This window comes from Terrapene carolina, unplaced genomic scaffold, assembly GCF_002925995.2.
Source record: "Terrapene carolina triunguis isolate 2854851 unplaced genomic scaffold, T_m_triunguis-2.0 Scaffold66, whole genome shotgun sequence".
NCBI lineage: Eukaryota > Metazoa > Chordata > Testudines > Emydidae > Terrapene > Terrapene triunguis.
In genome coordinates this window covers 75,082,948-75,109,687 of record NW_020664417.1, presented here as the reverse complement: position 1 = coordinate 75,109,687, position 26,740 = coordinate 75,082,948, and the positions used below count along the sequence as shown (strand labels likewise).

Below are 26,740 nucleotides of genomic sequence, written 5' to 3'. Positions count from 1 at the left end.
CTCTTGATTGGACTAAGCTCTATTCCAGTGTCTTTTTTTTTTATGAACAGTTAAAAAGTAACCTCATAATTAATACATTAGATATGAAATAGAACAGCATATGGTAAAACAGATTATGGGATTAAACTAATTACATGATGACAACTCAGAAATCCACATCATCCTTCAGATCTAAATTTTGGGATGGGGGAGAACAAAATAGACTTTACATAATGCAAACATTAGAAACTATGTTTTGAAAAATATCAGGGGAGGGGGGGGAAGAAAAGAAAAGCACATGTTAAATAAGAACAAAGAACTTATGTTTAGGTATCTACTTGTTCTCCATGGGACTAACCTTGTAAACACCTACCACTGGGTATAGAATTTACTACTCTAAGTAGTCCCATAGGATTACAAAAATGGTCATAAACCCTATGCCTGGTAGTATTTACAAGTTTAGTCCCCATAAACTTACAATTTGCATCTATGTTTATAGGACCCATTCCTGGTACCCATATTCACAAGAGTAATTTCATTAAAATCAATTGGATAATTAATATGAGAAATGGATACTTATAAGGCTTGCAGGATCCAGTACAGTATTTATGTGAATTTGTAATAACTCAGAGGGGTAGTCAAAATGAAGAATTAGCCTATTCTTTAAGTTTTGGTTTGAATATAACATTAGAGACCCATTCAAGTTTGTTTTGACCACTTTCTTCCATAGGCATTGACATGGTTGTGGACTTTATATTTTTATACTGGAAAAAAAAATTATGGAAGACACTATACACAGCAATAACCAATTATGAAAGTTTTATCTCCTTGTAATTATACTGAGAAGTGTAGCATTTGGACTGACGTACAAACTACTGTCTTTCTAAATCTCAATTATTTGAACTGAAAAGGTTTCTAAGATATAATGCAGGTAGTATTTAAAACTAGTTTTTTTTGTGCACACCTATAGCTAAAAACAGACAAAGTAATTTGGTGAAAATCTGTAAGCAAACAAAATAAAAATATTGCTCAGATTTCATACACTAAAATTTCAGCCTGCTGTGAGTTTTAATGCCAAATTTATACAAACACTATTGACATTCTGTTTTAACACCTGAACTAGACGGTGTAAATGTGGTGAAAAAACCAAACCAGTAATAAAACCAGATCCACAGCTCCAAGAGCTTACTAAAGAGCCTTTCATGGACAATCTAGAAATCTTGAACATGTATACTTCTCTTTTAAGAATTTATTGTTTCTTTTCCAGCTTTGGGAACCAGAGTGGTGTGGGGGGGGGGAGAGGGGAGAGGGACAGAGAAATAGTCCAATAAGAGAGTAAAACCTTAAGTTTTTAAGGTTACAAAGCTAAACAAATAAGCCACAAGTTAGATGTAGCTATACAATTACTACTATAGAAATGCATGGTATTTACTTTGCTACTGACGTTCCTTTTGCAGAATAATCTCTAGAACAAATCTTGTAATTACATAGTAAAAAGTCACAGTCTGACAATGACCACTGCAAAGGAGAATAATTAAACTGTTATCCCAGATTAAAACCTGAGGCAAGGCATTTTATACTTTACTCTGAATCCACTGCTTCTGAAAGAGTGAAGCTGGGAACAAATTTCAGTAAAAAAATAATAATAATAATAATAATAAAATAAAATAAACTCAAATAGCTAAAGAATAAATTTATGAGATACAAAAAAATGTCATTGGCAGATTTCAATCATTGACAAACACCAGTGATTTCTACAGATTCATAGCCCCACTGCTTGCTGGTAATGAACCCATACATATCATCTATTTTTAAGTGGTGATGTCACTATTTACTATGAAAATTAATGTCTTAAAAGTAGGTCATTAAAATAAGTTAAAATTTTACATACTTACCTTGTGGAAAAGAATTTGGTTGCACTAAATAAAGGAAAGAATGGACTAGTCTAAACAAAATTCCTATTGGTCCAGGTTCATGATATGCATTTGTATCATATGTCTTTGCTGGCACAAACCCAAAATCCAAAGTTCCAGGAGGTGGTTTGTGTAAAGGCTGCACCTCTGAAACAGTACTTCCACAAAGCAACAACAGCAGTAAACAAAGTTCCACAGCCATGGCTAAAAGTATTCATAAAATATGAGGTAGAGATTTTGCTCCCCCAAAGTCTAGGAATCTTCAGCACATTAGAAATCTCTTCACTGGGAGTGAGATGTGTTAGCAGGAAAAAGCTGATGTCTTCAGTCCTTTGCTTAGTCTTGGATAATGTACACTGACTTCGGAATGGTGTGGAAGCTCTTCACAGAACTGAGGCAGTGCACCATCTCTGGCAAAGACAGAAAACAACTGTTTAATGAGCGCCTTCACTCCACGAGGATATGAAAATGTGAGATGCCTCCAATCTCATGTGGAAATATAACACAAAAATGATTATACTGGCAAGCTAAATAGGGCAGAATAGACCAATTTATTCCCATGTGTGAAAAAACTGATCCATTATACACACAATACTTGAGGAAATCACTGATTATTCACAGTTTTGACTGAGCCTTTAAAATAAAACAAATAAAAAAAAATCACAGTATTAGGACTGCAGCATAAAGAGCAAATGAAATCAAAGGAACAAATATTTACTTTACTTATAATTGTAATAAAGTCAGATGTATTGTATTTAGTCACAAAATAATCAGAGTGCACTTTATGAATGCTTTAACATTAACTCCAAATGCATGTAGACAGCCACACAAGGACTGATATACATAAGCAGATGATTAATACAAAAAAGAACTTCTCTGCCCTGAGAATTCATAACTTCCCAATGTTGCAAAACTTTTTTTTCCCCACATAGGTTAGCAGAGGCATATTTATCTTTACTCTTGTGGCATTATTTTATTGACGGAGAAGCCATAGATTACCACCTATCAAAGAAGGATTTAAACTTTCAATTCATTTTATAGTGTCAGTAACATATGGTCATGGGGAAAAAAAATTTCTGGCATACAACATTGTAGGGACATCAGATAGGGTATGTGGACTTTAAAAATAAAATATGGATTAAAACATCTACCTTGTGCATTTTCTAATACTAAAATTTAATATACTTAATTCCCTCAAACATAAAATACCCACCAAAAACCAATCCCCCACATATTTAGTATTACATATTTCCCTTTCAACATAGCAAATAATGTAATGTAAGTTATTCTGCACTTTCAATTTGTAACCAAAATGAAGCTAAATAATTTCACTGATGCTGAATGATCTAGATTCAAGAAACACCTTCTCTGCCAATTACTGAAAAAATCTGCTTGCCACAGGTAGACAGGAAGCTTTCCCTGTAAAGCACGAATGGGTCTCATCCACAAATTCTGGCTAACTGTAAGGCTTTCCACAAGGCTCTGTCCTTGGCCTCCTTCTCTTCTCTCTCAAAAAGTAATCTCAGCCACAAACACAAATTTAACTACCATCTGTATGCTGACGCTCACAAATCTACCTTTCTACTAAAGACCGGTCTTCTGTCCAAATTAAAAACTTGGCCTGTCTCTGATAGACATCCATGAAGAGCTCTCTGTCAGCTCAAGCTCAACGTGGCTAAAACAGAGCTCTTAATCCCCCACCCCACCAATCCTCCCTGCAGCCCCCTTTCTCAAATCACTGTGGAAAACACTACCAATCCTACCTGTCACTCAGGCCTGTAAGCTGGGTGTCATCTTCAACTCGGACCTCTCTCTGGGTTCTCATCATTTCACATCACAATTACTCCAACCTCCTTCTCTCTGGCCTTGACAAATGGCCACTGATATCCATTCAAAGTGCTGCTCCAAAGCTCATTTTCCTAGCCCATTGCTTTGACCATGTAACCCCTCTTTGCATCCCATCACTGGCTCCCTCTATCATTTCAAACATCAGTTATTTGTCTTATTATTGTAACCTACAGCCACCCTACCCATCATCTCTCATTCAGCATTGAAAAGTCGACTCCCACATCCGTTCAACCCATGTCAGCCTCCATCACCCACTTGTTAAAAATTTTCAAACACACACCTTTGTGCTTTCTTCCATGTTGCCCCTCATGCTTGAGAGTAACTCTCCATAAACATTTACAAAACTAACTCATTATCCTCCTTCAGAACGCTCCTTTGCTGTGAGGCCTACAAAAAACAGGAGAATAGACCTGAGACCACTGCCTATCTTGCTGGCCAATACTGTCCCATAGTTTCCTTTTAATTCCAGTCTGTCTGCTTCACCTGTTGTCGCTTGTCTTATACCTAGATGTAAACTTTTTGGGGTAGGAACAGTCTTTTTGTTTTGTGTTTTTACAGCGCCTAACACAAAGGGGTTCTGGTCCATGACTGGGGCTCTGATGCACTATGGTAATATAAATAATATAACAACATGAACCAATGAGGTATGGTCTTTTTGAGTAAGTGAACTCAACTCTAATGATTCTACCGCTGGTTGTAGCTTCCCAAAACAGTGAAATTAGCAAGACTCTGATCAATTCTACATCTTTTATTAAGAAACCTGAGAGCAGTAGTGAAAATACAAGAGTCATGTCAATTTCACTGCTTAGGAAGTCTATAAGCAAAAAGTCAATACTGTTCATTTCAAATGAAGCATATGAATTTGCCTGTGTGTCACTGAGGCCTAGTTAGACAACTCCGCCAACTCAGCCCTGGGCCAGTTGGCCGGTACTGCCCATTTAGTACAACATAAGCAGAAAAACAAAAACAAAAAAGATGAGGAGTGCCATTTCTGTTCTCCTGTGACTTCGTATGCCAAAAATGCTCTTTCTTAAAGGCTAAATCCTTCAAGAGCATCCATCTGTAATACAAATCCAAGCACAGGACAGATCCAGACTCCTGCTGGCGTACAGCCCTCAACTGACTGCAAACTCCTTACAGGGGCCAATCAAGCTACTGTCTAGCACTCTACTGGAGTCTCCTAGATTCCTTGCCCTTCAGGACATCAATACACATATAAAGGACACCTGTAACACCTTAGTCATATATTGTCATGTATGTCAACCACTAATTTCTTCTGAATTGTGTCTGGACCCATATGCTGGACTGAGCTTTGGCCTATGAGTGGAAATGAGGAATATAAGCAGCTTACTGTTTTCCTGGTCCAACAGTACTTTCTCCCAGCAGAGTTCATGACTTTCCCAATAGGGTGACCAGATGTCCTGATTTTATGGAACAGTCCCAATATTTGGGGCTTTGTTTTATATAGGCGCCTATTACCCCCCAGCCCCATCCCGATTTTTCACAATTGCTGTCTGGTCACCCTATTTCCCAAGCAAGAGGCGAACCACCCAGACTGGCTCATCCTTGAAGGGTCATGAATCTGGTGAGCTTCTAGAACGTCCTGGAAGAAAAGAACCATCCACCTGGAGGACCAACGGGTAAAATAGTAAAGCATGTGTATTGTTTGTATTATCAAACAACCCCTGTCTCCCAGATCTCCATGGTGCACCCAAGTCTGATGAAGCATGAAGGCAGAAAACTACAATGGTGTTGGTGGTGATGGGTTCTCTTGCAGAAGTACACCACAGCTATGGGGAAATCTAAGAACCTTTTCCCATCCTCCATCGCCCCTGCTAAATTACACACAGCAAGTGTTCTGAGGAGAAATCCAGTTTATCAACCTGGACTACACCAAGCTACACCACAGATCCATTACTTATTGTTGCAAAGAGCGATAAACATGCTTTGTTCAAAATATCAGTCAAAAGCTAGAGGAGCTCTCTGAGACCGAATAATCCAAAATCAGAGCCAGGAACAAAGACTATTCCTCCCCTTCATGGTGTTCAGCTTCTATTTCCTCTCAGTAACTGGCCTATCTTTACTAGAAAAAGCCAGGAAAGAACAACTCTAATAATACTCTAAATATTTGAAAAACCCTATGCCTTATTCAAAAAAGGCAGTCTTTCCAACTACCCTGAAGCATGACGCTCAATACAGTAGTCTAAAAGCTACACATATAAATTCAAATATTTCAATGTTTTCAAAGCAATAACTGATTGTTGCAAAGCATCTATGCTATGAACGAAACAGATATATAGGCCCAAAGGATATCTTATATTTCCCCCCCCCAATTTGTTTACTTCATTCTTTAGTCTTCAAAATTTTCTTCATCATGGATTGCTATCTTATCCCTTTATATACTGCCCTATGACTAAATGTAACAAGCAGCATACACTGTAAATTGCTTAGAATGCCTCTAACTATGATGTTCCTACCATTCCATAATTAAAGTTGGGTTCTATTTCACACTTAAAGTTAACAGAAGTTCAACCTCTTTATTTTGTATGAAAAAAAAAATAGTACTTTGGCCCCATGAATACAACTTCTGAGTGCAATTTGAATTTTCTGATAATTTTCAAGTAAATCTATTATTTAGCTTCTGAGTGCTAATCAATTAGAGTCTGATTCAATGGTTAATGAAGTCAGTGGAAAGGTTCCAATTGACTTCAATGGGTGATAAATTGAGCCCTTAATTGCCAAACCTGAGTATGTTTAGTTTCACAGAATTATGCAGACAAAAGTAAAGCACTATGAAGGTGCCTTCTTGATGGAGAAAAACAACTATTACCACCAGTGACACTCTGATGAAAATATTACGTCATACACTAACAACATTAAAAGATTAGTAGGCTTAACAGAAGAATGCTGTTGAAAATGCAAGGTCCAATCCCATATTTCAGGACACTAATGGCACCCTGCTATGAGGACATGAATATAAATGTTCTTCAATTCTACAGATGCCAATGAAATCCCCAGATGCTATCATTATAAATATAAATAAATTTAGCAACCACACTTTAGAAATAAAATAGTTTTCGCTCCCCTAGCCTCTTGGGAATCAAAAAGGAATACCTCTAGAATCCTTATTGGGGTCTCTATCCTCCCTCTAACAGGTGGTATTTCTTGCCACGCTATTTCAAAAAACAGAGTGTAAATTCTCTTCAAGACCAGTGCTCTGTAAAGCACCAGCACATTATGGGCGCTATATCAATAGTAATAGTAATAATAATAATCAGGAGCTTGCAGAAATGTTACCAATCCTATGGCTCAAAAAGCCAATGTGCATCTGAATAGGAATTGCACTCACTGAATGACAGCTCCCCTACTCAAATCACAAGGGATCTGGGCTATGAATGGGATCCTTCTGTTTTCCTTATCTTGCTACGCAAACAAAAACTTTTTGGAAGTTTGTTGCTAGCTAACGATGCTACAGTAGATTGACAGCGTTGGAAAAAGAAACCTATCCACAGAATATGTAATCAATAAAAACGCCACCAATCCCCAAGGCAAAGGTGCAAGAGCGACAAAAAAAATGCTACAAACATATATGAGAGTTTATTTCTATGACACTCTTCACCATAGCACAAGACCTTTGTATCATTAGAAACAAAAGGCACATTATACTCTACTCTTGCGCCTTGTGAACTACATTCATGGCCATACACAGATTCTTCATATTCAGTATGTGTGTGGGCAGGGGAACAGAGCTGTATAATATTTTAACAGATTTTTATTAATTAATTCACACGCTACCAGACATTCATTTTAATGTCCTTGTTTTCCATGAAAACCTTAAGTTCAGCTACATAAAATGTAACTGAATGGAATAATTTAGTTTATTTCTCATTGTAATTTGCACAGGTATTAGTTTTCATCTTTAAAAATACTAGATTTTGGCTTTTTTTCCCCCCTGAACTCCTCCTCATACTTTTCTATGTACAGAAGTCACTATACCAGAGGTGGGCAAACTATGGCCTTCGGGCCACATCCGGACCTTCAGACGTTTTAATCTGGCCCTCGAGGTCCCACTGGGGAGCGGGGTCCAGGGCTTGTCCCGCTCTGGAACTCCAGCCGGGGAGCGGGATTGGGGGCATGGTTTCGTACGGCTCCTGGAAGCAGCGGCATGTCCCCCCCCCCACACGTAGGAGCAGCCAGGGGGCTCCGCATGCTGCCCCCACCCCAAGTGCCAGCTCCACAGCTACCGTTGGCTGGGAACATACCCAGATGTGACCCTCAGACCAAAAAGTTTGCCCACCCATGCACTACACCCAACTCTAGGGCATCTGCGGTCTATCACTCTGTAGACCATGCCACAAACTTTTGTATAAAAAGTATGCTATAATACTAACTCCATATATATAGCACGTTTCATCCAAGATTCTCAAGTCACCTTACTACATTAGTTAAGCTTAGACATGCCTGACACATAGGTAGGTATCCCCTTGTTATACTGTGTGAGTCTGTATCCACAAAAACCACAGGAGTCTGGTGGCACCTTAAAGACTAACAGATTTATTTGGGCATAAGCTTTCATGGGTAAAAAACCGCCTTTTAAACATCAGGGACTGCAGAACACAGTAGCAAAACAATAAAGAAAACTAATACTGAATATTCTCAACTTGCATCTAACATGCATATTGTGAGTTCAAAACGGGAGAATGGCTTGAGTCACAGCAGCCAGATATGCAGAACATAGGATGGCATTTTCTGGATCTGTTTAAAAAAAATCAAAGATTTAAAAAGAAAAATTTAAAAATTGCGTTGTGTTTCATTGAAACACAGCAAAATCCTTTATAAGGAGGTGAGAATTTTAACAACTGCCTTAAAATTAATTCCAAGGGAGGCAGTCTCCATCCCCAAGAAAGAAAGACTTGGCAGCTACTCTAATTTTAGCCAGTTGACCAAATGTTTAGATTATAGATTCATTAAGTGGAACAGAAAAAAAAAAATCAGCTTGTTTGCTCTGATAATATTTATAAAGCATGCCCTACGAGGGCACTGTAGAGCAATAATAAAAGATTATAAAAACATTAAACATTATGAAGCCATTCCATAAAAAGGAAATCTGCTGTGCTGACAGATCAGAACTGGTGGGGTATGCTGGAAAGGTTCTAATGCAGAGGAAAATGGATTACAACAGATAACTGCGTACATAATATCGCACAAATGGGACAAGACCATCCCCCCTTCTTCCCAATTATATTTAAACAGTTGGGATTCCCCCCCTCTCTCCACCAGTTTAATTCTAAAAATTACATAGTATGATTTGTGGTTAAACTCTGTCTTGGTTGGAGTTACAGAACTGATTTTACGGCTTCTTTCTTAATTTCTTCCCTGGGTATGATGCATGGAAGGTGACAGAGCCAACTCCTCTCCCCCCGCCCCTTCCCTTCTCCACCCCACAAAACAAACACTTCATGATTGAGTTCACCCTGCTGGGACCAGAATGTAATCATTCATGACCTTTCAATAGGATTTGTCCTAAACTACAGTGACTAATGGTCAGTAACTCATAAGCTAACTCAACTCTTCACAGTCACCTTTGAGCACAATAAAATGTTGTAACATATATGAAGCTATGAGGTGAGCATGGCTGGGTCTCTGCTTCAAATCTGGATTCAAGATTTGACTGCAGATACGACAGCATAGTTTTGCTTATTACAACCACACCTCTTGAACCTGCTAGATGAAGTCGTTTCTAAAACAGCACCGTATTCATCTCCATAGTGTGGTTAGTCAGTGTGGTATACTAGTTAATCTCTCTGGAGGTCCTCATTTTTCTCCCACAGTACTGCCTTGTGCTTGTCTCACATCCAAACCCTCACACGCAGATTGACTCCATTTCCTTTGGAAGAGTCAATGACCCCAACATACACTACATACCCTTCTCAGCAAAATTCATGCAGACACAGCATTAGGGGGCCAAGGAATCATCTTCATTCACAGCAGAGAACATACGGTCCCACCACAATGCTTTATATAATGGGAAGCATGTTTCACCCTTCCATTATACACGCCTCACCCCTTCATAGTGTTTTCTATAGAGGGACCCTCTCTTCCCTCAATGCTTCCTATGGGGGGTCCTTCTGCTCCCCTCCACCCCACATCCACTGTTTTCTACAGCAAGGTCCCACTCCCTTCTCCCATGGCTACTACAGGGGATCCCTCTCCCGCACACTACAAATGGTGGCGCTAGGCATGAGCAGACTGAGCAATTGATTAGTGGCCCAAGAAGCTCAAAGGGGTCCTGATTTAGTATTACCCCCAAAATACTGTTCATGGTATTGAGCGTGGGCTTTTTAACAAACGATTAATATGTATTAAGTTGGCATATTTTTTTGGTTTGTACAAATAACACAATCCGTATTTTAGGGGTGGGTGAGGGATCAGGCCCCACCCCAAATATCCCTGCTTAGGGCCCCCCCATGGGCTAGCACTGCCTCTGCTACAATGCTTTCTATGGAGGTACCTCTCCATTCTCTACAGGGGTTACCTCTCTCCCGCACACCCCGATGTTTTCTATACCCTCTCATACCCCACGCCAATGGGCTGCCACACCACAGCCAGGCTTTTCTGGACCCCGACCGGCACTTCCTGCGGACCCCGCCACCCAGGGAATAGCAGCAACTCGCAGGGCAGGACCCGTGCACTCTGCCCCGCAGCCTAGGTGCAGCCCCCTCCCCCCTAGCTTCCCCACCAGGGGCTGCGCGGCGTTGGGACCCCTCCGCGGTCTCCACCCTCCCTGCAGAGCAGCCCGTCGCGCCGCACCAGCCGGGAGCCGGACCACGGCAGCCGCAAGTGGCCGGCGCGCGGGGAGAGCCAGCCGAGCACTCACCCCGGGGACAGCCCGCTCCTGCTCCGGCTGGTCCAGCGGCTCCCGGCTCGGCGTGCTGAGCCTCCCCACTCGGCCGCCTCCCCGCCAGGCCCCCCAGGCAGGCGCCGCCCTCTGCCGCACGCACCAATCAGCAGCTCCCCGCGCCCCACACCCAGCTCATGAATGATGCAGAGCGGGGGCTGCGGGACGCTGAAGTCGTGCAAGGGGGCCGCACGCTGGGTTCCCCAGCAGCATGCACAGCTCGGCCACCTGTTGCTTTCTGTGCAAGCCGAGTATGGGGGGCAAAGAGACCCCGCCCCCCAGAGCTGCACGCCCCGAACTTTAGGCCTCCTAAAACTTCAGAGCTGGGTCCAAGTTGTGCAGGTGGTTCTTGCAGGAGCCTGATGGTCTCCAACGGCCAGGGGTTCCGGATCCAGTCTTCACAGATCGCCCCTTATTTCTGCAGTGGGGCAAACCAAAAACCGGGGCCCAAAAGACACCTCTTCGCTGTGAAGAGTTCAAACTCAAAACGGATCCAATGGGACAGAATCCCAATACGTAGTAAGCTGAACCAAAATCTGAGCACCTCAAAAAACTGGGGAGAAACTAGAGTTTAATTTTGTCAGTTGACTCCAGCCTCCCACTTTTACCCCCTAGATTGGTGATTTGTGAATGCCCTTCTGCCCCTATTCTGGGGTTTAAGAAAGCAGCACTTAATATTCTTTTGCAATCCCACAGTTATGCTTTCCTGTAAATTACATTATTAAAAGCCAATTCTATCTTTGGCTTTTGGAACAATATCTTATTTTATCTTTTCTGAGGTTGCCCTGGTTTCCTAACAAGATTATACTTTCTACTCCCAGGACTCATGTCCTTGTTTCTAAGTGGTTCCTTTGGCTTCTAAAAGAGACCAGTGATTTATCAGTAGGACAGGGAGCCAAATTAATTTCCCCAAACTCTCTATTTCCTATATGTCAATCTGCAAGAACTTCCATTCTCTAGGGACTGTATTTGTGTGTTCCTTGTCACACATCGTGTATTTTTTTATTTGCAGCTTTGAGATTTTAGCTTGGTTTTAAGAACAGAAGAATGGCCATACTGGGTCAGATCAATGGTCCACCTGGCCCAGTATCCTGTCTTCCAACAGTGGCTGTTGCCAGATGCTTCAGAGGGAATGAACTGAACAGGGCATTTATCAAGTGATCCATCCGCTGTTGTCCAGTCCCAGCTTCTGGCAGTCAGCAGTTCAGGGACACCCAGAACATGGGGTTCCATCTCTGATCATCTTAGCTAATTGCCATTGATGGACCTATCAGCCATGAATTTATCTGATTCTTTTTTTGAACTTGGTTATATTTTGGACCTTCACAACATCTCTTGGCAATGAGTTCCACAGGTTGACTCTGCTTTGTGTGAAGTAGTACTTTCTTAGGTTTGTTTTAAACCTGCTGCCTATTAATTTAATTGGGTGACACCCAGTTCTTGCATTGTATGAAGGGGTAAATAACGCTTCTCCAACTGGGTTTTCCCCAACTGGAATATCAAAACATAACTGGTAGGAATAATTCTTGTGCACTTTTCACAGAGTCAGTCTCACTTTTCAGCACTCATGGCACAGTAAGAATTTACATTGGTGAAATGAGATCAGAACGCTGCCCTAGATATCCCTAAAAACATTGAAAAAAAATAGAAGGTTTTTATTTCCTTTTTTCACTCTGTTTGCAGATAGAAATAACTGACAGAGGTGGAAAGAAACCAAGGACACAGCTATCTCAAAGGACAGGATCTACAGCAGTAAAATATCCTCAGGGAAAATAAACGTGTAGCAGCCAAATTGGAAGCATTCAAGAATGAACTAGAGAATGAGGAGTTCAGATTCAATAGTACATCACCTAAAATAGGCACAAATGATTGGGCAACATTTGTTTCCAAATAGCAAATGCAGGTCATGAGCACCCAAAACTTTTTTTCAAACTATCTACTGAATTTGATTCCTTTGCCCCATATAAAAATAAAATGGAAAGGCAAAATTTCAGTGCAAGTTTGATTATTGTACCTACAGGCTACAGAGGTAAGTCATACAGTTACAGAGATAAATAATTGCAGGGATGCATAGGGGAGAGTTCAGAAATTTGGAAGAGAGAATGTATCACCCTGAGGGTGAGGGTGACATGAGAAGTCAGATATAAATTAAATTTAGCTCTGCTTGGCCAGAAGAAACTCAAGTTTTCATTTGGCTCATCAATGGTGAGCTACAACTATACTATTATATGAAAAACAACAGTAGTTCGCATATCCCTGTAAGTGGGTTGCTTCTGAAGTACTTACATGGAATTATAGGCAGATATGCTAATTTTCACAAAATAGAGTTAGTTTTTTCAAAAATAAGTTTGTCAATGAAACTAATTTGCTAATGTTAGGCAAGTCCATGCCTTCCATTCAAAATGAACAATGCATAACATCTTTCCCAGCTTTTGATGTATAGGGTGGTGAATGAAAGAAAGGTATAACTTTCCAGTTATGTTTGGGTTTCCTTATACTACAGGTGTCTAGTCTTGAGGCACTTGAAAGTGACTGTCAAGATAATTTGTATTGGACTATCAATTGAAAATGTGTTTGCTGAGTGACACACTGATTTTTAAATGGAAATGTTTGAATTAGCCTTATCACCATGAGATGGTGGATGGGGGCCTGACCTCACCATCTGCCTTCTACTGCTTTGCCTGCAACTCCAGGAGCAGCTCTGATGTGATCCAAGAGCACTCTGAACAGCTGCTGACCTTTCCCTGCTACAGCTGCTCAGCAGTTTCCCTACTGATTCCTGCTGCACCTCAGGGGAGGGAGAAGAGAACAATTCTGATTGCTCTGTTCCTGTTGGATGAGGGATAGCAGGGTGGGAGCTCAACTGGTTCTGCCTGAGTCTAGGAAAGCGCCTAGCAAGTGATGGCTCCCTTGCCCTAGGCAGCTCCCCAAGTGCAGCCCAGAAGAGTGGGGAAAAGAGAAGAAAGCTGAGAACTAACAGACAGTAATGTCCCCCTGATTTTCTGACCTGGAACAAGTTTAAGCAGCCTAACTTGGCAAGCACCAACTTACAGCAGCTCGCAATGGTCCTCAAGGCCCAGATCCACAAAATGACTGCCCATGTTAGGCACCTAAGTCCAATATTTAAGCAGCACTGTGATCCTCAGAACCCTTGCTTTACTGCTGCCCAACTCTGGAGGCACCTAAAATCTCTCAGCACCTAAATTTTCACTGTACAAGTTCCCTAGGCTTCAGCGCCTATGTGTCTGCCTCTGTGCATGAGCACTGCTCGCTCAGGCTGGTGCCTGGGCACCTATCTCTCACTTGAGTCCCAGCATAATCCTCAAGCCATAAGAACATAAAAACTGGGTCAGACCAAAGGTCCATCTAGCCCAGTATCCTGTCTTCCGACAGTGGCCAATGCCAGGTGCCCCAGAAGGAATGAACAGAACAGGTAATCATCAAGTGATCCATCCCCTGTGGCCCATTCCCAGTTTCTGGCAAACAGAGGCTAGGGACACCATCCCCCCCTACCCTGGCTAATAGCCATTGATGGACCTTATCCTTTGAGAATTTATCTAGTTCTTTTTTGAACCCTGTTATAGTTTTGGCCTTCACAACATCCTCTGGCAAGGAGTTCCACAGGTCGACTGTGTGTTGTGTGAAAAAATACTTCCTTTTGTTTGTTTTAAACCTGCTACCTATTAATTTCAGTGGGTGACCCTTGGCTCATATGTTGTGTGAATAGGTAAATAACACTTCCTTGTTCACTTTCTCCGCACCATTCATGATTTTATAGATCTGTGTCATATCCCCCCTTAGTTGTCTCTTTTCCAAGCTGAAAAGTCCCAGTTTTATTAATCTCTCCTCAAATGGCAGCCATTCCAGACCCCTAATAATTTTTGTTGCCCTTTTCTGAACCTTTTCCAATTCTAATATATCTTTTTTGAGATGGGGTGACCACACCTGCACACAGTATTCAAGATGTGGGCGTACCATGGATTTATATAGAGGCAATATGGTATTTTCTGTTTTATTATCTATGCTTTTCTTAATGATTCCTAACATTCTGTTTGCTTTTTTGACTGCCGCTGCACATTGAGTGGATGTTTTCAGAGAACTATCCACAATGATTCCAAGATCTCTTTCTTGAACTAATTTAGACCCCATCATTTTATATGTATAGTTGGGATTGTGTTTTCCAATGTGCATTACTTTGCATTTATCAACTTTGAATTTCATCTGCCATTTTGTTGCCCAGTCACTCAGTTTTGTGAGATCCCTTTGTAACTCTTCGGAGTCTGCTTTGGACTTAACTATCTTGAGTAGTTTTGTATCATCTGCAGATTTTGCCATCTCACTGTTTGCCCCTTTTTCCAGATCATTTATGAATATTTTGAACAGTATGGGTCCCCGTAGAGACCCAGGGGGTACACCACTGTTTACCTCTCTCCATTCTGAAAACTGACCATTTATTCCTACCCTTTGTTTCCTATCTTTTAACCAGTTACCAGTCCATAAGAGCACCTTCCCTCTTATCCCATGTCAGCTTACTTTGCTTAAGAGCCTTTGGTGAGGGACCTTGTCAAAGGTTTTCTGAAAATCTAAATACACTATATCCACTGGATCCCTCTTGTCCACATGCTTGTTCACACCCTCAAAGAATTCTAGTAGACTGGTGAGGCATGATTTCCCTATACAAAAACCATGTTGACTCTTCCCCAACAAATTATGTTAATCTATGTGTCTGACAACTTTGTTCTTTACTATAATTTCAAGCAATCTGCCTGGTACTGAAGTCAGGCTTACCGGCCTGTAATTGCCGGGGTCGAATCTGGAGCCCTTTTTAAAAATTGGCGTCACATTAGCTATCCTCCAGTCATTTGGTACAGAAGCTGATTTAAATGATAGGTCACAGACTACAGTTAGTAGTCCTCAAAGTTTCACAATTGAGTTCCTTCAGAACTCTTGGGTGAATACCATCTGGTCCTGGTGACTTATTACTGGTTAGTTTATCAATTTGTTCCAAAACCTTCTCTAATGACACCTCAATCTGGAACAGTTCCTCAGATTTGTCACCTAAAAAGAATGAGTCAGGTTTGGGAATCTCCCTCACATCCTCAACCATGAAGAATGATGCAAAGAATTCATTTAGTTTCTCCCCAATGGCCTTATTGTCCTTGAGTGCTCCTTTAGCATCTCGATCATCCAGTGGTCCCACTGGTTGTTTAGCAGGCTTCCTGCTTCTGATGTACTTTAAAAAAAATTACTATTACTTTTGAGTCTTTGGCTAGCTGTTTTTCAACTTCTTTTTTGACCGTCCTAATTTATATTTTTACACTTCATTTGCCAGAGTTTATGCCCCTTTCTATTTTCCTCATTAGGATTTAACTTCCACTTTTTAAAGGATGCCTTTTTGCTTCTCACTGCTTCTTCTATTTTGTTGTTTAGCCACGGTAGCTCTTTTTTGGTTCTCTTAATATGTTTTTTAACTAACCTCCTCATTTTTGTGTAGGTCCCCTTTCTGAAATTAAATGCTAGTGTTGGGCTGCTGTGGTGTTTTCCCCACCACAAGGATGTTAAATTTAATTATATTATGGTCACTATTACCAAGTGGTCCAGCTATATTCACCTCTTTGACCTGATCCTGTGTTCCACTTAGGACTAAATCAAGAATTGCCTCTCCTCTTGTGGGTTCCAGGACTAGCTGCTCCAAGAAGCAGTCATTTAAGGGTTCAAGAAACTTTATCTCTGCATCCTATCCTGAGGTGACATGTACCTAGTCAATATGGGGATAGTTGAAATCCCCCATTATTATTGAGTTTTTTATTTTAATAGCCTCTCTAATCTCCCTGAGCATTTCACAGTCACTATCACGATCCTAGTTAGGTGGTCGGTAATTGTCATTCCACCAAGTTTCTGTGATGCCTATAATATCAATATCCTCATTTAATATGAAGCACTTTAGTTCACCCATCTTATTATTTAGACTTCTAACATTGGTATATAAGCACTTTAAAAACTTGTCACTTTTTAGCTGTCTCCCATTACATGATGTAATTTAATGAGACTTTTTTTCATTTGACTGCTTCTCATCAGATCCTACCTGTATTTTATCATCTTCCATCCTCTTCTCTTTACTAGGACATAGAGAATCTCCATTAGTAGATCCTCCCCTAAGGGATGTCTCTGTCCGAACCACGTGTTCCTCTGCACCTCTCAGCTTTCCCCCAGCCCTTAGTTTAAAAACTGCTCTATGACCTTTTTAATTTCAAGTGCCAGCAATCTGGTTCCATTTTGGTTTAGGTGGAGCCCATCCTTTCTGCATAGGCTCCCCCTTTCCCAAAAGTTTCCCTAGTTCCTACACCCCTCCTCCCTACACCATTGTCTCATCCACGCATTGAGACCCTGCAGTTCTGCCTGTCTAACTGGACCTGTGCGTGGAATTGGGAGCATCTCAGAGAATGCTACCACGGAGGTCCTGGACTTCAATCTCTTACCTAGCAGCCTAAATTTGGCTTCCAGGACCTCTCTCCTATCCTTCCCTATGTCATTGGTACCTACATGTACCACGACCACCGGCTCCTCCCCAGCACTACACATAAGTCTATCTAGATGCCTCGAGAGAGCCACAACCTTCGCACCAGGCAGGCAAGTCACCATGCACTTCTCCCGGTCATTGCAAACCCAGCTATCTATGTTTCTAATGATCGAATCGCCCATTACTAATACCCATCTCTTCCTAATAACTGGAGTTCACTCCCCGGGAGAGGTATCCTCAGTGTGAGAGGATACCACATCATCATCTGGAAGGAGGGTCCCAACTATGGGATCGTTTCCCTCTGCTCCAGTTGAATGTTCTCCTTCCCTGAGACTTTCATTCTCCTCAAAAGCACAGAGGCTATCAGATGGGGGGTAGGACTGTTCTACTGTGTCCCAGAAAGTCTCATCTATGTACCTCTCTGTCTCCCTTGGCTCCTCCAGCTCAGCCACCCTGGTCTTCAATGTCCATACGCGGTCTCTGAGGTCCAGGAGCTCCTTGCACCGAATGCACACATACGCTACCTGCCCATAGGGCAGGTAATCATACATGCTGCATTGGGTGCAATAAACTGGGCAGCCCCCACTCTGTTGCTGGACTTCTGCCTGCATTCTCTTTTTACTCCTGCAGCTGGTTCCTTTGTTGCTGTTTTGTTTTTATCGCGGGTGTGTGTGTGTTTTTTTGGCTTAAGTTTAAAGAAGTTTAAGGAATGTTAAGTGTATGTAGCCCCCCCCCCCACTTTGCAAAACTCCCCTGTTAGCTGCTCCTGTTCGCTAGTGCCTCTGGTTGCTTAGGAGCAGGCTTTTTAAAGCCCTGGTCTTCCTGAGTAGCCTCGCCCCCTGGTTAAGGTGTTCCCCTGTCTATCTTGTTCCATCAGCATGTCTTTTGTATGAGCCCTGACCCACACTCTAATTCTCCTGGTAACTGGCTATTTAATTCTCTCGGAGGCCTAACGCATTTGTTAGGCTATAATTTCTTAAATTTTTTAAAAAGCCTCTTAGTCTAATAGAGTAACTAACTAGAAGCAGTAGAAGGCGATCTGCTAGTAGACAAGCTACTAGAGGGGGATAAGACATACACTTTGCCAGTGGGTTTCACAGCCATTTGCTAGACCACAGAGGAATATTCAGGCTCACAAATCCTAGGGTCAGTTCCAAGTTTTGATGGGGAGTGTGGTTTATTGGTTACAGACCTTGCTGCCCATCCCCTAGCATGTTGCCATTTCCCCTGGCACTAGCCTCCTCTGCCCCGACCTTGTTTGATTCTGCCTTGTTATTGCATTCAAGTCAAGTGGCTTCCTCATCCTCCACACTACCTAAGTACCTTCCAGGGAAGCACTGATTGCACAGGAGAAACAGCCTTTTTGCTTTCCCTTCCAGTTCCACATTGGCCTCTAGCAAACCAGAAGGAGCAATCTCAGGGAAGGTTCTTATCAAGTCTGAGCTGAAGCGCATTCAGGGCAGATGGAATTTTTGCAGACTTTTACTGCCAGTGTCTAGCAAACCTCTGAGTATGTGCAAATGATGATTTTCAGAGGCTTATAAAGCAGACAAATTTGAGGGAATTGTCACAAGGACAACAAGAAGGCATGTCTCTGACTCCAGGGTGACTCCCCTGCCAAATGTCAAGCTCTGCTTCAAAGCAAGGAGGGGCTAGAGCTCAATTAAATGGATGTAAGATTATTTTAACATTGAAAAAGCTATGTATTTTCCCCTACCCTTGGCCGACATGGATGAAGCATTTTTTGTTGAAAGTTAAAAAAAAAAAATCACCCTGAGGCAGAGACCTGGCCTGAAAAATTCCAACCCAGCAAAATTATAAACAGGGACTTATTATGGAAAGTGTTAGGCAGCCTTAACTATAGATGTGTCTGAAAACTTCACCTATAACAGATAGTCAAAATTAGCTGAATAGGACATGTTACTAGGAATCTTTGCCACGGGCTTTGTCTGTAACCTTGGGCAAATCACTTAACCTCTCTGTTCCTGTTTCTCCAATTAAAAACACAGATAATGGCACCAATGCATCTTCATCCAGTGTTTTCAGGCCTGTGGTTTAAATAATACTCTTCAGGGCTTACCACACTACCAATACTTTATTAAATAGTATTTCTTCACTCAATTGAAATATTTGTTCAGGTATTAAAGTGCAGATCTGGTCTGAAAAGTGACTTTTCAAAAATGGCACTGTGAGGTTCCATGTTTATTTTATTCTTCAGTATGCTTAGTTTGCAAGTAAAAATATGTTTTTCCTATCAGTTTTGTGAACTCAGCCCAGCCTCTGAGAGCCAAGTTGGCTCCTATTTCCATCTTGCATATCAGCAGCAGCAACAGAAGGTCGATTTTGGCCCTCACTTGACACCGGTGCAACTCCATGTTTTTCAGATTATGCCCACAATGACACCTGTGCAAGCACATTGTCTTCAAGGGGCTTGCACCAATGTAACAGTTTGCTAAATTCCAGTCAGTCCTGTTACTTATGCCTGCTCACTCGCGCTCTCAGTTTTATTGGCTCTGCAGAGCTAACAAGTAAAACCTTAAATACTTAGTTTTGCCACTAAAGTCAGCAAAAGAGACAGAACCGAGAGGGAGCAAATGTGATGAGTAAGGAGGTGTCATTTTTAGATAGTCACTTTTCAGCATAAAACCACACTTTAAGTCAGTGAACTTTGCTATGGCTCCACGACCTTTCTTACTTGTTGTTAATGAATGTCATGGGAAAAAAACGAACAGTCTATTGAGAACCCTCACATGAAAAATGCAGGTAATGTTCGACTAAGTTGGATGGACAGGGCTATGTGTTAATCTTCAAACAGCCACAGTAGGAGGTACTGAAAAGTGTGCAGTGGTGAAGAAGGTGATGGTAATAGCAGAAGGGGAAATGGTCATTCAGAAGTCTCTATTATAAAATCCTTTACACAAAGCATATATTTACACCCAAGATAAAAGCTGATATTGGGGACAGAAATTTTGTGATTTTTTGAAAAATGAATATTATAAAGGAGAGGTGAACAAACTGATTGCTCTGTAGCTTGCATTCTTTGTGATTAATCCACATATCTTTCTTATTATGTCTTAAAAGCAAACTGTGATAGCTTTGTGCAGTGTGTGGGCCACCCAAAATGAGTGTGCATTAACCACACATTTGCCTGTGCAACATCTGGACATAAGACTGTGTACTGCAAGCATAATTATGTGATTTGCATGCACAAAGAGAAGTGCAACCACTAAGAAAACTGAAAATGCACAAGTCCTTCAGTTTTATAGAGTGGGACATCAACAGGATCGTAAAAAATCAGGAGAACATGTTCTCCAGTGGTTGCATAATCTTGTATTTGTGGACCTTGCAGTTGGAGTTTTTGGTGCAATCTGAATGAGATTAATCAAAATAAATATTAAATTTATAAACTCCATGGCCAGAATTTTCAAAAGAACTCAGCACCCACAATTGGGACCAGATTTTCAAAACAGCTGCCAAAATCCCATTTAGGTACCTAAACAAGTGGTTGAACTTTAAAAAAAAAACTTAGAACAATAGGTGGTGCACTTTTTTGAAATCTGTCAATAAGTGTTACAACAACAGGATCTGCTCGATGTAGAACACATTTGAGAATCTGTCCCCAGTGGTTGGTGCTCAGCACTTGAAAATTTGGCCACATATCAACGTTCTGTGTTACTCCAGAAGAAAAATCAGAGAGTGTCACGAGGGTTAGCAAGGATTGTCATCATATAAATTTAGGATTTATCCAGCTATATATTACTTCACAGTTTCTTGAGGGAGCCAGTTTTTTGTCATCTACATATGTCTTGCCGATATACTGTGCTGTGCCCCTCTCACAACTGTGATAAATCTACACGACAACTCGTCAAGGAGATTTAAAACGATATTCATCTCCTTTTATCTGAGAAAGCCACTACTAGTTCCTATAGCAGATTTCACAGCTAACTAAAGATGCAAAATGACAAGGGATTACATGATGCATGTACTCTGTGCTAGTAGTTTTTCTAGTGAGATAGACAATCACGATTGTCTATAATCTCTGTGTTTAATTTCTGCCTCCAAGCTTTGACATGAGATTTTGACAAATTAGGACATTAGGATTGGAGAAATTAAACTAGGGAAACCATACAGGTTTTAGCACCAAAATGGAAGGAGAGTTTCCTCCATCAGTTGTGATTGCGTTTGATGGGAGACAGGAAGAATGGCTATGAGTAAATATTACACCAGCTCCCAGTCCCTGCTCCCTTTGTACCACTCTGACAGCAGAAAGTGGCTGGAAAGCTAATCTAGGATTGTCCCAATACAGGAGAATCCCCCAGTGGTGTAGAATCAGGTACCTGAAGTAGGACCATGTAGGGGTTGCTATAGGGCATTGTCAGAGCATCTGGGGGACCATTACAAGCCAGCATAATCGAGAACAGCCTTAAAGCTCTCTAAATTACACCAGGGGCTGCAACTAGCTTTCAACCAGTCCCAGAGTTGGGGGGACATAAAAGTGACATACGACCACTTTCATGCCCCCTTCCTCTGGACCTGTACAGCTTGGCTGGAGCTGAGGACTGAACACATTATAAATTATTCATGGCATATGACGGGAGGGACTGCCATCCCTTCAAAAGCACCTTACTAATGGAAAAAAATAAATATTGGTACTGTATATATCACAAGATACCTATTTGTATTATTCAGGACATTCTAAATTCAAGTGGGAATAGATGGGCCAGATATTTTATGGCATCTATTATACCTCAAAACATCATAGGGGTTATTACTGTGATTGTGACAAGCCTCCCCTTTGTAGTGGAACACACCATTATGGATTTTGAGGGGAAGATTTTTTTTAAACTATTTGGTTGTTTTGGGGTGGGATCCTCTGAAATTTAACTTCTCTTTTCCTGTTCATTTGCCCCCTTTCACCTTAACTTGAATAAACCCTCCATCTAGTGGAGAAGGGATGGATGCAACATCTCTTTCAAGTTGATGTGTTTATGTTTTTCACCAGCTCTTTTAATTCCTCAGAGAATTTATGAATCCAGAATACTTAAATTCCTATCAAGCCTTTAAGCCAAAGTTTCTGCACAGGAGGAAATTTCACATTGTCTGAAAAATGTTTGCACTAAAACCAAACAATTTTGTTTACATTATTTATATTGTGGTACTACCTAGCGGCCTTAACCAGGTTGGGGCCAGTCATAGGACATGGCTGCCCCCAAGCATCCCCACTGGCTGAGCATGGGACAGCTAGCACTCCCTTCCTCAGTTTCCCTCCCAGAGGTTGGTCTCCTCAGCTTTTCAGACACCAGTTTATACTGGAGATGTGGCTTAGCCCTCCAGCCAATTGATAAACTCAACCCCTTCCAGGATGGCAAAAGCCCAACTAAAGAGTCCTAAACAAACAAAGAGGACCCTCTGCCCTTTTCTTTAGTCCACCATCTAGGTCCTGCTAGGCTACCTTTGTCAGTCCTTCTCCTACTCTGGTATCAAAAACATGGACTTGATGTGTGCACACACCATTGTACTCCCTGAAGTTCCACATCAGGACTGAGCTCTCAGTCCTTTTATAAGTCCCAGGTGTCCATTAAACTATCACCTGACCTGCCTTAGTCCTGCCCCTTCAGGCTAATTACTTATGGCACAGGTGTGGCTAGCCCCATCTCCCCTTAAAAGGGCCAGTCACCATGTAACAGGGCCCCATTACACTAGATGTTGTCACAAGATTCACACCTAGCTGAATGTATTGCTCTTGTGTGTGGAAGTATTGAACAGATCACTGGAGTCCAGCACTGGGCCTCACCCTCCCTTGAGCTCATGCCCTATATTCTTGTGGATTAGGGCTGATGTACTGATCACCACTAAATATTGCTTGAGGATATTTTTTTTAATTACCCCAAATTGATTTACCACATCAGAAAGTTAGCTACAATGCAACTCAAGAGGAGAGACTGTAACATGCATTTTAAATACCTCATTCATTTAAGAAGGTACCTAAACACGGAATAATAAAAATTAAGGACAAAACACTTAACCACAAAATAATGAAGAACCATTCAAAGCAAATGCATGGCCAGCCAGAAACAGGAACCTAGCACAGAAGGCTATTCAATGACTCACATTGCCAACCATCTCTTTGGAAAAAGGGGTCAATTCCCATCACTGTTTATGATCCCTATTCTCTTGCTTATGGTAAGTGAAATTCACTCTGATGTAGAGTGACCATCCCATGCCCTACACACAGTGTAATCCTACTTTATAGGATTAACTGTTGCAAAGACCTTCAATTGGCTGTCTGCCCTGGGGCGAATTGTGCCTGATGTGAGTAAAGAAGACTGAGAGAAGGGTGAGGGTTTTTTTTTTAAATATGAATATGGACTCTATTCAGTAAAATAAGCAATGAAATTAATTCATTCACTATGTTTTCAGGGAGAATGATAATGCTACCTGCAAAATTCCTGTAGGGAGCACACACACAGCACACATCATGGGATTAACCTGACAGGGCCCCTCAGCTCCAGTTTCTATGATTAACTTTAGAGCAGTGTCATTCTCCCCAAATGAGCTATAAGAAAGATGCCTAAATTTGATACCAATCAGAACTCAGCTAGTTGAAAATTTACAATCTAGGTAAGCAGGAGGGCTGGGTAGGGTTCTGAAATGCTTCTCACAAAATATGGTAAACTCAGCTTGCTCCTCCTATTGGGGGCCCTGGCTGCTGAAGTTCTAATAGCTTGGAATGAATAGAGTCATTGTTATTGTAAAATGTAAAATGCATTGTGGTTTAGTTCCCTCCTCCCTGTCTCAGGCTGCCACCAGCAATGGATTTCTGCACCCCCCTGGGCGCCGCTGTAAAGGAAACCTACAAAGAAGCAGCAAGCTGCTAATGTATTTTCTATCAGATGTACAGAGCAGAAGCAGAGTTTATCCCCTTGGCTGCCTCACAGCTCTCTCCTTCCTCTTGTCAGGTTCAGCACAGGAATGTGCATGATGAGTACTAAACGAGAGAAAGTTGCAGCGAGGATGGTAAAGTGCTTCAGCCTTTAAACAACATTCACCTTTCAGTACTCTTAGTGACAATTTAACAGCAACACTTTTTCCTAAGAAGGGTGGGTGAATTATCAACGTTTTATGCAGTGGATTAGCCAGGCATTTTCCAGTGATTTTTCAAAAATGAACTCTTGATTATTTTCTGCATTCTAACTCCAACCTAGAGTATGGAGATTAAGAACGGAAAAACCTCCACAGTCCTAGTGTTCAAAGCACACAGAACTCAGTCCATAATTATGCTAATTTGCATATGTACATGTCCAAATTCAGAATGCTTTTCAACTTGGTAGCGATGTCATAGCAGTGGTACAAGTCTGAATACAGGAAACACATTTAACACTTTTTGAGCACACCTTAGGTTTGATGTCTTTGGCTTGATCGCAAGCTTACAATCTAGTAAGGGATAGCACATAGCTGTGCTGCCCTAGGAGCAGAATAAGAATTAGATTGTGAGAGTCACAATGTGCCCCCTGATTCACTGCTGCTTCAGGGGAGTAATAACCTGCACCTTTTGCTGGTGTAGCTTATTTACCCCATTGATCTGGTTCAGCTGTACTGGCTCAGGTGAGGAAGAGCCAAAATTCCATCCTGCACACCTACTCCTCACCCACCTGCATGGCAGGTGGGTAGCAGCCCATCGGGGTTGCTCCTGTCACTGGCAGGGTCTGGCAATATGGGCACTGGTGAATAAATGGACAACAAACACAAGCTGATTCGTAGATTTGAAGCCCTGAAGGGACCATTCTGACCATCTTGTCTGGCCCTCCGCAGAACTTTCCCAGTAGTCTCTTCATCAATCCCATAACTCTTGTTGGAGCTGTAGCAAATCTTTCAGAAAAGACATCCAGTCTTGATGTGAAGCCTTCAGGTGATGGAGAAGCCAACACATCCTTATGTAAGTTGTCTGAGTGGTTAACTACCTTCACTGTTAAACAATTGTACCTTACTTCTAATCTGAGTTTGTCCAGCTTCCACTTCCAGCCATAGGAGCTTGATTTGTCTTTTTCTGCTAGATTGAAGAGACGTATAATCTCAGAAATCTCTTCCCCATATAAGTACATGTAGACTATGATCATCACCGCTTAACCTTCTTTTGGATAAACTAAATAGATTCAGCATAGACTCATAGACTTTAAGGTCAGAAGGGACCAATATGGTCATCTAGTCTGACCTCCCGCATGATGCAGGCCACAAAAGCTGACCCCTCCACTTTCACTTAACTCTGCTGTTGAAGTCTCCAGATCGTGATCTAAAGACTTCAAGTTGCAGAGAATCTTCCAGCTTGCGACCCCTGCCCTATGCTGCGGAGGAAGGCGAAAAACCTCCAGGGCCACTGCCAATCTACCCTGGAGGAAAATTCCTGGATCATCTTCAATCTCCTATTATAAGACATGTTTTCCAAACCTCAAGTCTTTCTTGTACCTTTCCAATTTGTCAACATCCTTTTTGTACTGTGGACACCATAACCAGGCACAGTATTCCATTAACAGTCCCACTAATGCCTTCAACAAATGTAATACCACCTCTCTGCTCCAACTCAATATTCCCCTGTTTATGCATTCAAAGATTGTGTTCGCTCTCTTAGCTACAGCATCACACTGGGAGCTCATATTCAACTGGTTATCTGCCATGACTCCTAAGTCTTTTCCTTTAACACACAGAAGCTAGACTCTTAGTGTAACATTCTTCTTGCAGAGAAAGCTCATGCTCAGAATACAGCAACACCTTCCCTTCTTTTTTGAGAAATGCATGTTACTTTAACACATTAAAAATAACAATGGTAAGGAAGAATGTGTATCAGTGTCCAATAGCATTATTACCATTGTTCATATATTATATTACAGTAGCTCCTAGAAGACCAACTGATATTGGGGCCTCTGTGTTGAGCACTGTACAATCACATACCATAGTCAGAGACAGCTCCTGCTTTAAAGAGCTTACAACCTAAATAGACAAGACAGATAAAGGGTGGTGGAAAGGGAGTATTGTTATTAATGAGCTATAAGAATTCTAACTAAAATCATTAGCTACTGGACTCTATTCAGCATGTGAAATCTGCAAGCCCTGTGCCTTTCTCTCTCTTGTTGATGTAGAAGAGGTCTTTAACAGAGCTTCTGGAAGCTATTGTTTTCTTATTCCAATATTTTGTTCCATAAGTTTGAATCTGCTCCTTAATTATCAGTGAGTTGAATTGTAGAAATTTGGAGCATATATGTGGTTTAAAGGAGAGAGCCAAGATTGCTGGGGGTCTAGTCCCAGATTCTGCCACTGACTCACTGAGGGACCTTGTACAAGTTACTTAATACCTCTGTGCCTCACTTTAGCTATCTGTAAAACCAGTCAAAGGAGTCAGAGGTGGAAAAGTTCTATCAGGTCATCCATTCCATTTATCGGTCAGCAGGATTGTTTCTGATAATGTATCTTCTAGTGTTTTGTCTGGTCTACTTTTAAATGCCCAAAGTGATGGGGTTTCACCCCGTTTTTGGGAGACTGTTCTACAGACTAACAGACCTCAGTGTCTCAGTTTCATCCTGTTACTCC

The 26,740-nt window shown here is 41.5% G+C and overlaps 1 protein-coding gene across 5 annotated transcripts in view; it reads right to left on the bottom strand.

Moving 5' to 3' along the window:
• The window catches only part of PROM1 (prominin 1), a 79,201-nt gene extending 68,506 nt beyond the window's left edge, over positions 1–10,695 (bottom strand). For all 5 annotated transcript variants that reach the window (XM_029910657.1, XM_029910658.1, XM_029910661.1 and 2 more), the window contains exons 1-2: positions 10,618–10,695; positions 1,875–2,302 (exon numbers count right to left, since the gene is read on the bottom strand). In XM_029910657.1, coding sequence (XP_029766517.1) covers positions 1,875–2,094 — 220 coding nt within the window. In that variant the 5' untranslated portion in view covers positions 2,095–2,302; positions 10,618–10,695. The remainder of the gene's footprint in view (positions 1–1,874; positions 2,303–10,617) is intronic.
• Positions 10,696–26,740: the final 16,045 nt, after the last annotated feature.